Here is a 13789-nt window from a genome sequence, read left to right as displayed (position 1 = left end):
CTGTGGGGCTAACTTTCCCCTTCACAGTGCTGGCTACTCTGGAATCTTTCTTAACTTACAAGCAGATGCTTTTTTTCTAAAAGATCAGCTCTAGGAATTATTGTGGGGCAGTTCTCTGGCCTGGGTTATACAAGAGTCAGACTAGATGATCACAATGGTCCCTTCTGGCCTTTTAGTCTATGGATCTATAATTCTCAGTTACACTAAGGCCTCTTTACACCCATCATAGGGTGACTGGCTCCTTTAAGAAAGATGAGATCAGCCACCCCTCTGCCATAATTAATCATCTATTTCCCAGCCTGAGAAACTGGACTAAGGAGGGTCAGGTGACAGCTTAATGGGCATCTGCAACTTATAAAAGGACTGAGAGCTCAGTCTGGGAGCTGGGACCACAATGTATGGGAACGTACCCACGGAAGGCCCTGAGCTAGAGTCTGTAGGAGGCTGGGTGCTCTGTAGTGGAATGGAGTGGAACAGAAGGAGCGGGCAGGCCCTGAGTTGTAGGAGGCTGGGTGCTTCAGAGGCCCAGTTCTTCAGGGGGCTGGTGCCTCATACCAGCGTGGGGAAGGATGCAAGGAACACAGCCCAGACGGAGCGGTGAACAGTATTCCAGGGGAACCAGCCTGGGGGCTGAATGCTCTGTTCCAGAGCTAGAAGACTTTCCAAGGTAAGCCAGGAAGAGGCTGGGAACAGGGCCCTGAGGGTGGGCTGAAGAGAAACCCCTGAAGGGCAGAAGGACCCTTTGTTTGATGGGACATTTTTAGTTGCCCTGTTGCTATCCCAGAAGGGATTGTTTTGTTTGTCACTTGGCTGGAGGGCTCAGTTGCATCTCTAGCACATCTCCAGTGTGTGGAGAGCAGAGACCCAACCTGGTGAGGGTAAGTGGACCTTAAAGTGAACATTATTTGAAATTTCCATCAACTTTAAAGGCCTGCACTGGTAGCAGAGCAAAATAAAAGGGCACTAGTGAAAATGGCAATCCGACCTACAAAGTATAACACACCATTAATGATCACCTAGGGCCTGGTTCCCTGCTGCCCTCTATCTTGCACAGTTGTTTACAGCTATGCAAAGGAGAGTAGCGATTGTGCCCCATGCATTCACTTTGCACAAGCGGCAAAGCAGCAGGAATCAAAACTGGGCCCCTTGCCTCTCTGGCTGTCAAACCCTAGCTGTAGTAATCCATGGGCCTCATGCACACGGGATGAATTTCACCCATTCGAAGCTATGTATCCAGGACCTGATTCTTATTTCCATTAAAACCCCTTTATATCACTTGGGCAGCATAAGGGTGCCCTAGAGCAGTCATTCTCAGCCAGGGATACATGTATCTCTGGGTGTTCCTAGAGGTCTTCCAGGGGGTACATCAACTCACCTAGATATTTGCCTAGTTTTACAACAGGCAACATAAAAAGCAGTAGCAAAATCAGTACAAATTAAAATTTCATACAAACAATGACTTGTTTATACCAGACACTGAAATGTAAGTACAACGTTTATATTTCAATTGATTTATTTTTTTATAATTATATGGTAAAAATGATAAAGTCGGCTATTTTTCAGTATTAGTGTGCTGTGACATTTGTTTCTATTTTTATGTCTGATTTTGTCAGCAAGTGGTTTTTAAGTGAGTTGAAACTTGGGGGTACATAAGACAAATCAGATTCCTGAAAAGGGCACAGTAGTCTGGAACAGTTGAGAACCACTACCTTAGATGAGTGTTAAGGCACCCTTTCTGGTTTTTCTGTTGGACAATGCCAATTCATTGGGAGCTAAATACTTTGTGGAAACATGTTGTTTTCAGCTGAAGTTCAATTTGAAAGAGCAATTGAAAAAAGCGCTTTGCTAAGGTCCATATTGGAATGGAACACTTTTTGTTTTCCTGTTTCACAATGACCTTTCATTTCAATTTTAAAAAATTGGATATAATGTAAAATAGTAGAAATTGGTTTGATTTCATTGAAACAAACTGTTTCAATTGGCCGGAAACAAAGCTGGGGATTTTTAGTAGGAAGAACTTCTTCTGTTGTCTTATGCCAAGTCTCCACTGAGGAGCTACGCTAGCATAACTATACCAGCAAAGTTCTGTACTGTGGACAAGTCCCCATGACTCAATTCCTCATCTATAAAACTCTTTGAGAGAAATGATGGTCACAGCAATGCTGGACCAAGGAGATCAGGATTCAGGTCTCAGCTCTTAAAACGAAACACATATCTAATCAGTGCCTTAATGTTTCTGGGGCTCAGTTACCCATCTGTGAAAGACAGATACAATGCTCTCTGAAATGCCTCTGACAACCCCGGTGCAGGTCCTTGTTTCAAATGGCATTGTTAACTGAGCACTGGAGCCTCTGCCAGTAGAGGTCATTGTTTTACTGAGCCAGCAGGCAATCTTTCTTTGTTTCATCTACTATATATTCAGTATACCCCTGCGGTAAGGCTGAGAATGCAAACAGCAAGAAATTCTTGGTTACGGGTTCTGCAGCTCACCCTGCTTCCCGGGGCACACTTAGAATTTTGCTTTGCTGCATTAACAGCTAAATATATACCTGTGTGACTAATATGGCTGGAATACTGTTACTACAGGAACCCTGACTTTGATATCCTGGACCAGATTCTAGTTTGGCTGTCTCTATCTCTTGGGCACCACTCAGCCAGAGTGAAGGGGATGGATTCCGGCCATAGCTGATCAGCAGACAAATGTCCTTCTGTGGCAAAAAGCAGGCAGAGCCAGCTTCTATGCCAGTCCCTTCTACCCACCACCCCAGCAGACTTGCATCACAAATAATGACCCAGTTTCATGATGTATTATTGTGATATTGTTAAACATTTCTGTCTAATGTGATAGGTGTGTGTGGCTCTCTTTATAGAGAAGACAGACACAGTTCCTGCCAAGGGGCGTATGAGGTCTGGGTGGTTATATATGACATATGATGCAGGGAGTGATGACAAGGCACAGGGCAGGATGGGTGGTGAGAGATTGGGAATGGGCTTGTTTTGCATGATATCTATGATATTAGTAATTAGTGCCTGTAAGTGTTATATTTATTCACTAGCATTGTGCTCATACATCATCAAACAGAACGTGACATAGCAGAATGAGACTGTGGGAAAAGCAGGATTTGTCAATAGAGAGACAAGTGATGTGATGAACAGGGCCAGGCAGGATATTTCAGGCAGGTGTTGGAGGGAGCAGTCTGTGAGAAAGAGACAGTGGAAATGAAGGAAAATGGGACTAGCAGAGTGACAGTGGCAGGAGATGAGAAAAAAAGCAGGGGTAGAGTCTGGAGGGTAAGAATGAGGATTTGATGCAGAGGGGGTTCAAAGTGGGGAGATGCCCTGGATGGAGATGTGGGAGGGAAGGAGGAATTTGGCAGTGGACAAATTGACCTAGCAGGAAGCTTTCAGCATGTGCTGTCACTTCCCAGCTATGCAAGGAACTGAGTTTAGGGGAGAGGGGTGGAAATTTCAGAGGAATCAGAGGTTTATATAAATGGATCTGGAGCCTCAGCTGGTGGAAACTGGAGTCATTCCACTTCACTCAATTGAGCTATCCCAATTTACAAAGCCTGAGGATCTGGTCCATGTTTCTGTTGCAAAATCTCACCCGTAGCCTTCGGATGCTTACAGAATCATATTGTTGTGTGATTCATTATGCTCTATGCAATTGTCACCCCAGTCACAAAGAGAGGGTTCTATCAACATCCAGTGAATGGGTCGCTTGTAGACCCCACCCTTCAGTGAAGGTAAGCCAGTGAGTGGAAGTAGACCCTACAGAGTGAACTGGAGGCTGCAAGGTGAATGGAGATTGAATTCATAGGAGAGCAGGGTCAAAGGAAGGAAACAGACGAGAAAGGAAGTGGGATGATGATGATTGAACAGCAGGCAGACTTTCAGATAAGTAGGGCCCTACCAAATTCATAGCCATGAAAAACGCATCATGGACCTTGAAATCTGGTCTCTCCCTGTGAAATCTGGCCTTTTGTGTGCTTTTACCTTCTGCTATACAGATTTCACAGGGGGAGACCACCTTTTCTCAAACTGGGGGTCCTGACCAAGAAAGGAGTTGCAGGGGGTCACAAGGTTATTTTAGGGGGGTCATGGTATTGCAACCTTTACTTCTGTGCTGTCTTCAGAGCTGGGCGGCCAGAGAGTGGCACCTGTTGGCCAGGCACTCAGCTCTGAAGGCAGCGCCTCGCCAGAAGCAGCACACAGCTCCTTTTTGGGTCAGAACCCCTACAATGACACCACTGTGAAATTAAAGATTTAAATAGCTGAAATCATGAAATTTAGGATTTTTGAAATCCTATGACTGTGAAATTGACCAAAATGGACTGTGAATTTGATAGCACTACAGATAATAGAATGGATGGAAAAGAGGCGATATACATAGCTTGTGAAGGAAAAGATGCTGGTTTTAGAAGAGGGCTAATCTTGAACCTGGGGTGGCGAGTTATACTTGGTACTCACGTTTTTTCTTATCTGAGAAGATGTATTTGAATGGTCCATGGAAATTGTTTTGTTGTTATTGTTTGGGTTTAATCTGGGGAAATGCTTATTCATTCCTTTCTAAATTCCACTTATGGCTGAAGGATTTATTGAACGTGAATCTTACTCCTTCTGCTCTATCAAAAGAGCACAGGGATACTGGCTAGGAAAGAGCTGAGGTGGTGTGAACATAGGGATAATGAGGTTTCCGACATGAGAATTTTCTCATTTAAAACCCTGGCACTTGGATTGATTAAATCATCCTTAAAGCGCAGCTTTTTTGTTTCAGCTGGCTGTCCTTTAAAGTGAAGAATGGTTCTGAGCAGACTGTGATGTTTCAGGAAGATGCATTGCCCTAAGGAGATTTCATTTCTACAGTGACATAGGGAGCCTGCAGTTTGATAAAACACCATGGGCCAGCTCCTCCGTGGTGTAAATCAACATAGCTCCAGTGAATTCAGACAGAGATGTAGGGTCTGCATGCAGCATCTCTTGAAGTCAATTTGCTGATTTGCACCAGCTAAGAATCTGTCTGCATTTCTCCTTGTGCAGTCCAAATCTCAAATGCCAGGTGTTGCTCCAGTGTACAGTATCTAAGGTGAAATGTTGCCTGTTCACACTACCATGTCTTCACTACTATTGTTACTTGGACTAACTAGATTAAAGCTAGCCCTGGTATGCCTACTCATTCCATAACTGCACCGTCACTTGCAGGGTAGATGCACCCTGCAATAAAACTTCCTTAGGCTCATTTTGAAAATTCCAGCCAAACGTTTTCCTCTACACATAGGTGAAAAAGCACTAATTTTGTGTGGTAAGGATTCCTGGTGGATGTCTCCTGAGAGCCTGTCCCCATTGCGATATTTAGAAATTCCATGATTTTTCAATGGTGCAGAAAATCTAATGTACTGTAGCTAAGATAAAAGCAACCAGCTGGGAAAAGGTCTGTCTTTGATTAGTGTGACCAAGGGGAGTGAACAATTGTTGCAATGACAGTTGGTGAGACTGGGAGGAGAGTACTTCAGAGTTGGAAGGATGCCTGTATATTCTGACATGTGACAGAGGTACTGTGAAAAGGACAGCAGATGTTTATTGACTAATCGTCTCACCCTTCACAGCAGATGGGAAATATAAGAAATGGATTGGAAGAGAAAACTTTGCCTCTGATCCTGCAATCACTTACACAATTGAGTAACTTTTCAAACTCCAGGAGGCCCATTGACTTCATGTGCAAAGGCCTCACTTTACTCACATAAATATGTATTTGCAAGAGCAAGACCTTTGATTATAGCAGAAGGAACACCTCCTACTCCCTGGTGGCTAGAAAAAAAATCAGATTTCCTCAGAATAACCTAAAAAATCTTTTATAAACTTAACAGGAAGGAATGTGCTCCAGGAATCTGTATAAAATTATTTATTTGTAGTAACAAAAACTTGTTTAGTGAAGCATTCACTGAAAGCTAGTTTGTTTTTTCTAATGAAAGACAACACAGGACAACCGTAGCAATGCTGAGGATCTTAAAACATTGTTACCCAGGAGGACTAAATTAACACCTGGAGCATACCAGGCTAAGTAGAGTAGAGTATACTGAACTTTGTGTTAGACAATGATGTTTTGCATAGTTCATAGGCCATTAGCTGATTTGGATACCTATACGTATGTACATATATATAAAACCATCATCTCCATTAACTGTAGCAGATGTCGTAGTTTCTATCCCTTCTAAAGAAGTCATCTGCCATTGCCATGGGGCCAGGACAGTCCATACAGTCTGCAGTTGGGTAGAGGAAATACTCTGATACTCTGAATGTATCCAGGTGCTCTGAGGCACAGGATGAGCAGTAACAGGCCGAGGGGGAGCAGCTGTACTGTGGATGTGAGCGTTCCTCTAGAGGGTAGCCGTAGTTCGTGGTATCTAGAGGAGAAAGAGGGCTGTAGTTCAGTGGAGGAAAAGGAGGCAGCTGAGGTGGGGAGTAGCTATAGTCTAATGGGCTGGACAGGTCAGATGAGGCAGGAGATCCAGGAACCTATAAACATGGAGAGAAAAGAAAATGTGATGTTAAATGAAGTCAGTAATAATGGGCATTCAAATAATTACACAGACCAGAAAAAATACACCCATAATTACAAGGCCCTGAATGCGCAACCACATCACACCCCACTCTGGAGTTACCCTGGTCTATTGATAGTGCCGGAGTTTTGAAATCAATGGGCTTCACAAAGCGACTGTGAACTCATCAAGATGTCAGAATGTGTGTGGGCCTTCTGGAAGCACTGCCTTGACCCCCACCATGAGCTCTGTGCAGAAGGACCTCTGCACCCATCTCAAGTCCCGGTGACTTCGGTGAATTTCTGTGCTGACAGAGGGGTCCATCCGGATACAAGTCACTGCAGGATTGGCGCCTCAGTGCTCAACAAGGGAGCATGCTAGAGAAAAGTCCTAGATGATAGCCCTCAACTGGGGCTGCTGTGCCCAAGTTCTGTTCTACCAAGACATCATTGGGGTAACTGGCCTTGCCACAATTTTTTCTGATGACTAACTGGAATATTTGAGAACACTGCACTCTACATTTGGTGTTGGTCCTTTAAACCTCCTGCCATGAGCATGTAGAACGCAGATCATGCTATAAACATAGCTGTTTTCTAAACTGCTAGTTACATGCAGTTTTAAACCCTCCTGCTTCACCGCATAAGCCAACCTTTGCCTGAGGAGGGTCAGGAAGGAACTTTGTAGTGGGCAGGTTATTCCATTATTGCCCACTTCAGGGGTTCTTTCACCTACCTCAGAAGCTATCAGAACAGGATACTGGACCAAGTGGAGCAATGGTCTGACCTAGTCTGGCAGTTCCTATCTTGCTAAGCATGAACATGTCAGTGGCATTAATTTAACCCTTAGGATCCAGGGGGGTGGATTGGGGTTGTTCCCTGGCCCGTCCCTAAAGAGGTTCCATGGAATACAGGTAGGGGAGAACAGTGTACTGGAAGCGACACTCCTCAATTCTGCAACCTCAGGTCAGGATCAGCTGGTTCCTCATATCCTCTGCTCCTGTGGGAGATGGCATGAGAAAGCCCCAATTATATATGGAATCCCAGACTCTCCTCTCCAGCTGTGGAACTGTTGGAAATGAATCATGCTCATGAAACAGTTAAGTCTTCAAAACTGGCCCAGAGCCTCAGGGAGTGGGGATTTTTACTTTGCCCATTTTGTTTCCTTTCTTGATTTCCTTGCTGGTTGTGCTTAGATGATTTCTCTCAAGATGGTGCAAGCTATAACTACAGACACCACCAGTCCAGCTCGGTAAAGAACGCAACTTACCAGGCTCTGGTTAAAGCAGAGAGGGGTTGACTGGAAGGTGTCTGGGTTATAGTGGGTAGATGCCTGTAGAGCACTCAGGGATGGGTCCATGGGCGGCTCTGTCTGAAGATAGGTATCAACAAGTTGCTCCAAATAACTTGGGTTTTCTTCACAGGAAATGCAATTTGGAAACTGCCGTGGCTGGAAATAGTTGGGGGCAGAAGAGACAGGTTCTTCATCAAAATAAGGTGCTAGGAGGAAAAAAGGAGATAAGAGATTGTTCAATACTTGTGCTTACAAAGGGAGGCCAAGCTAGTTGCATGTTTCCTTTGGGTCAGCCTGTGATAGCCTTGTCTGTGCTGAGCAGCATCTTCCGTGACAACCAGTCCCATGGAACACAGTGAGTCTAGACATTGAGAAAGGCCCTTCAGGATTAGACTGAGGGCTGGTCTACACTGGGGGAGGGAGGGAATTGATTTAAGATATGCAACTTCAGCTACGTGAATAGCGTAGCTGAAGTCGAAGTATCTTAGATCGAGTTACCTACCATCCTCATGGCATGGGATCCACATCCGTGGCTCCCCATGTCGACTCCGCTACTGCCGTTCATGTTGGTGGAGTTCCGGAGTCAACAGGAGTGCATTCAGGGATTGATATATCGTGTCTAGATGAGATGTGATATATCGATCCCCAAGAAATCGATTGCTACCCGCCGATGTGGACGGTAGTGAAGACGTAACCTGAGCTTTCCAAAGGGTTCTATGTGAGTTAGGTGCCTAATTCCATTGCAAGTCAATAGGGACTGGCAGGGAGATTTTTCAGAAGTGCCTGGATGACTAGGGAGCCTAAGTCCTCTTGGTTTCCCATAGGGACTTAGGCGCTAAGTCACTTAGTGCTTTTGAAAATTGTGGGATCCAACTCCCTTAGACTCCTTTGAAAATCCCAGCCTGACTCTGAAAGTAAAACCAAAGCAATCTTGAGAGCGTGTAACACAGGGGTGTGCTGCTGCTATTTTAACAGTTGGGTTTTGCCGTTAGCCTCTGCTAAACTCCGTGTTCCGGGGATGCACGTCTCCATTAAAACAAAAATAGCTTCTCATCTTCATAAGCAAGGACAGAGGCAAAACACTCAGCAGAGAGACCAAAGTTGTCCCTACATTACTTCTGAAAAATTTAGCAAGTATGTAGATGATACAGAGCTAGGTTCAATTGGTGTCATTTGGAAGAGGGCAGGAGTTGAAAAGGCTCTAGGGCCAGATTTTCACTTACACCAAGGCCTCTTTGCACCTCAGTACTGTGGTACTGGGCATCAGTTACCAGAGTGGTGTAAATAAGAATTTGGCCCTCTAGACTGCATTTCATGCTAAATTCAGCTGTTCACAAACACAGTTAATAACAAAGCCCTGATCTTGCAAACACTTACCCATGCAGGCAGTCTTGTTGATCTCAATGGGAGTGCTAGCATGTGTAACATTACTCTCATGCGTAAGTGTTTGCAGGACTGGGAGCAAAGTGTTTAACTGGACAGTGGGGGGAAAAACATGCACCCAAAAGAAAGAAAGAGAAAGATTTACCAGCCTGAAAAAGGTTATGTGTGTCTCAAGTTTCTATATTAACATAAGCAAATTTAAACTCCAAATATTCATTATTTAAGCATTTCCTTGTCCGCGCAATGTATACATGCACACATTTACAAATGAAAGGGGAAACCTTCTGGATCTCTTAGCTACCAACATCTAGAGAAAACAAGATCTGAAAAGTCCAAATTAATATTTTTTTTCTCTCAATTCCTGGATATTGGTGTCAACCGGGAAGGACCTGTTTATGCAGCTCTGTTGAAAAGACTGACACCCCTTCTGAACTCTGCAGGGAGAGGGGGGAAAGAGAAAGAGTAACTGACTTTGCTGGAAGCTAGATGAGCAGCAAAGACAAGTAATACTTTAAGACATTCTGGTCCCATCTGACAATCAGATAAAGGTAGTACTAAGAGAGAGAAATCTTGATAAAGGCACCACGGTAATAAATGTTATCGATTAATTAGAGCTTTGATCCTCGGTAGAAAAGGCAAACTACATGGATATGAAGACAAAATTTCTGCTAGTGAGGGCAAAATGTACCCTGCTGGTCTTACTGCATCCTCATCTGCATTTCGTGAGCCCTTTTCAGGTTCTGATTGGTTGGATTCCTAATTAAATGGTAGTGCCTGCCTCAAGCCTTGCATCCAGGGCTAAAAAGACTTGGACTGGTGGAATAGATGGGGGGAGGGGAGAAGGGGGATGCTCTTTGTACCAACCTGTGCAGGGAGGAGAAACACATTCTGGAAACTGGACACCGCTGCTGCCTCGGGAAACCTGACAAAACAGAACAGAAGGGAAATAGCAAATGCAAGTGTTTCTGCTTTGAAAGATCAAAGGAGATCTTTTTCCTGAACATTGAGGTGAGCCACAATTACTTTTCAAACTTACTGATGCAAACATTAATTATTGTTGTTTCTATTACCTGTGTCTGTATTACATTCAGTTGTTCTGTTATTTATGTAACACTCTCAATCTGTGTAACACTGTATTGTTCCAGAGTGCACCCCAGATAACAGTAGATGTGCATTGCACTGAATTGTTCTAGTGTTAAATATGTAGCTCCTCTGATGTGCATTCCATTCCATTGTTCCATTACTGTTAATTCACCATAGATGTGTTTATACTTGAATTTTTAGTCATGTTTTAACACTTGTTAATTAGCAGGATTGTAAATCCTAGTGTGGACATGACACAAAAAAAACCTCTAGGAGTAGGAACACTAGTAGGAACAATTTACAACCGTGTTAGCTAAGGCGTTTAAAACACAACAAAAAAATGTAGTGTGGCTTACCCTGTGTAGCACCACACATGCGCACCAGACTGAATTGTTCTATTGCACACTTCACATTGCAATCTACAGGTGCGATTACTCTAAGACTGCAACGCTTATAAGAAAACTGATGATATTGTTTTCTCTGAAGCTTTGTAAACTGAAACTTACAAATCAATAAGCCTATTAGAAAATCTCCTCAGACATTACGGGTGAAATCCTGGCTGCACTGAAAACAAAGTGAGGTTTGCCATCTCCTTCAATGGGGCGTCACTCTAGCTATTCAGACTGGGGCTTCTTCTGATCAGATGGTTTTAACTTAGGCTGACCAGAGCTTCAGTTCTTGCATTCAAAATGTTCCTGAGTTAGAGTGTGGCTGGTTTCCCTATCAAGAACTTCCTAACATTTGCCCAGTTATTTAACACTTAAACTGTAATTATTCTCTGTGGGAGGAAAAAAAACATTATTTGAATCCTGACAGTTCTGGAAGAGTTGGCAAGGTTGCTATTCTCTGTTTTGTCTATACAGACACAATATGTAACCTTCCCAGTAAAGTGGGTTTAGTTAACGTGCAGGTTCTGTCCTGCAGAATGCTTTAAAGTCTAGCTTGGCATTACATGTGTGTACAGCACCTAACACAATGGGACACTGATCCCTGGGGCCTCCATGACGCAAATAAATAATAACCAGTATAAATTCTGTTAAGCACAAAGCTAATCTCCTGCACCACCAGCTTTGAGTCTCCTTAGTGGATGGAACAATCATAGTGTAAACATTGAGTGAATAGCAAATACAGACTAGTTCAGTCCAGCCTCTTAACACCCAGCTGGAACATTTATAGAGTATGTAAGTACTTAGCCATTAGAGGAAGAAGGAAGGGGTGACTTTATACTTAAGAGACAAGCATACTGCAGCATTTCAGTGCTAGAGGGCTCCATTCACCAAGCCTCTTTATTTGTGGTTGCAGGTTGCAGTCTGCTCAGCTTCTTGTGCAATCAACCGCTGCAGAGAGCAGGAGGTGGGAGATTAAATCTGAAAACCATCCAGGCTGTAATGTCATGAACCAGGAAGCAGTAATGATTTACCAACCTCTTTATGCAAAAACACAGGGCAGCCTGAGCTAGAGGGCTCACTTACAAGAGAAGTGGACTGTTCTGTGTGGGTCAACTCCGCATCAGTATATAGATCTCGTTAACAACTTTCCTTCTCTCCAAATAGTTATGGGTTTGGCCTGGTTGTACTGAAACGCATTAAAGGCCCTGATTCCACGAAACGTTGAAGCATGTGCATAGCTTCAAGCACGCAGTGGGCTTATTCACATACTTAAGTGCTTTACTGGATTGCAGCCAGAGTGTCCTGCATTAAGGGCCTTATCCTGCACCAGTAAAGTGTTTTCATTTATTGAAATGGGAGTGGGATTAAGCCCTATTTAAATGGTTTTGCTCATACTCACTTTCTAACTTTCTTTCAAGACAAAAGGAAATACACCTCTGGGTTTTTCTTTCTTTTCTTTTTTTTTATTTTTAAACCTTAACAAAGTTGCATTACCCATTATAAAAATCCCAAATTTTCAAACACCTTCTAGGGTTTTTTAGTACAGGTTAAGAGATAAGAATCGACATTTCCATTGTTACCAGCCTTAACAAACTGAAAAGAAAAATGTTAAAGGAGAAAATTATCCCCTTGAGACAACAAAGGTAGAGGATGCATGCACATTAAAACAGGGCACCAGCAACTACCTTGCAGTCATAGTGGACCACAAGCTAAATATGAGTCAACAGTGTGATACTGTTGCAAAAAAAGCAGATGTGATTCTGGGATGCATAAACAGGTGTGTTGTAAACAAGACACGAGAAGTCGTTTTTCCACTCTACTCTGCGCTGGTTAGGCCTCAACTGGAGTATTGTGTCCAGTTCTGGGCACCGCATTTCAAGAAAGATGTGGAGAAATTGGAGAGGGTCCAGAGAAGAGCAACAAGAATGATTAAAGGTCTTGAGAACATGACCTATGAAGGAAGGCTGAAAGAATTGGGTTTATTTAGTTTGGAAAAGAGAAGACTGAGAGGGGACATGATAGCAGTTTTCAGGTATCTAAAAGGGTGTCATCAGGAGGAGGGAGAAAACTTGTTCACCTTAGCCTCTAATGATAGAACAAGAAGCAATGGGCTTAAACTGCAGCAAGGGAGATTTAGGTTGGACATTAGGAAAAAGTTCCTAACTGTCAGGGTAGTTAAACACTGGAATAAATTGCCTAGGGAGGTTGTGGAATCTCCATCTCTGGAGATATTTAAGAGTAGGTTAGATAAATGTCTATCAGGGATGGTCTAGACAGTATTTGGTCCTGCCATGAGGGCAGGGGACTGGACTTGATGACCTCTCGAGGTCCCTTCCAGTCCTAGAGTCTAAGAGTCTATGGATCAGGCAACTTGAACTTCAGCTGCCAGCCTGTTGCTCATTCACCAAGCTTGGCTAGGTCCCTGTGAAATTCCTCACCGTAACCTCCAGTGTTCAGTAACGTAACCAATTTTATGTCAGTTACAAATTTGGCTACCACACTGTTCACCCCTTGTCTAGATCATCGATAAACATCAGTCCTGGTATAGAACATTGGACACTCAATGTTAACCTTTGGTCATGTTGAAAATTCACCATTTTCCCCTGTTCATGTCTGCTGGCTAGTTTCTAACCCCTGACAGCACTTTGCCTTTCACCCCAGGGTGACTAATCGCTTGTGAGGCACTTTGTGAAAGGATTATATGATTAGCATATACATGATGTTCTCCAGTTCTCCTGCAGGCACAGTTTTGCTAACCCATTCAGAATTACAACAGATTACACAGCTGTGATATTCCTTCACAGAAGCCAGGCTGGTATGTCTGTGTTGTGTTTTGTAATTTCAGATTTAATTATTGTTTACTTTGATTCATTTGATAATGATGTTAGGTGCACTGCTCTGCTAATTACCAGGATCACCCCTCATGCCTTTTCTGAAGAGTGGTAACAAATTTGCTCCCCTCCAGCTCTCTGGTACAGTAGCTGATTCTAATGACGCTACAGATTCTTGCTGATTCTTCCATATCAAGAAAGAAAATAAACTCTTGAGTTTTGCCCCCTGGGAAAATTCATTTCACGGGGAAATTCCCTCTGCACAGGATAATAG

At 43.4% G+C, this 13789-nt stretch overlaps 1 protein-coding gene across 1 annotated transcript; it reads right to left on the bottom strand.

The window, feature by feature from the left end:
* Positions 1 to 5954: 5954 nt before the first annotated feature.
* POU2AF3 (POU class 2 homeobox associating factor 3) lies at positions 5955 to 8622 on the bottom strand. Its single transcript, XM_032780690.2, has 3 exons — positions 8332 to 8622; positions 7806 to 8035; positions 5955 to 6516 (listed from the first exon to the last, which is right to left on the bottom strand). The coding sequence occupies exons 1-3, from the start codon at positions 8354 to 8356 to the stop codon at positions 6178 to 6180; spliced, it is 594 nt and encodes a 197-aa protein (XP_032636581.1). The 5' UTR covers positions 8357 to 8622; the 3' UTR covers positions 5955 to 6177.
* Between the last annotated feature and the right edge of the window lie 5167 nt (positions 8623 to 13789).

Source organism: Chelonoidis abingdonii, chromosome 18 (assembly GCF_003597395.2).
Source record: "Chelonoidis abingdonii isolate Lonesome George chromosome 18, CheloAbing_2.0, whole genome shotgun sequence".
In the NCBI taxonomy this organism is placed as follows: Eukaryota; Metazoa; Chordata; order Testudines; family Testudinidae; genus Chelonoidis; species Chelonoidis abingdonii.
The sequence above is the reverse complement of the archived record's forward strand: the minus strand, read 5'-3'. Positions and strand labels throughout refer to the sequence as shown.

What these genes read in the sequence shown, in the direction of transcription:
- POU2AF3 (XM_032780690.2), bottom strand. Translation starts at nt 8,356, where the DNA reads ATGTGGATCCCATGCCATGAGGATG. An exon ending in GATCCCATGCCATGAGGATG is followed by an intron (nt 8,036 to 8,331) that starts GTAGGTAACTCG and finishes TTTTCCTCCTAG; the next exon opens with CACCTTATTTTGATGAAGAA. An exon ending in TCTGCTTTAACCAGAGCCTG is followed by an intron (nt 6,517 to 7,805) that starts GTAAGTTGCGTT and finishes CCATGTTTATAG; the next exon opens with GTTCCTGGATCTCCTGCCTC.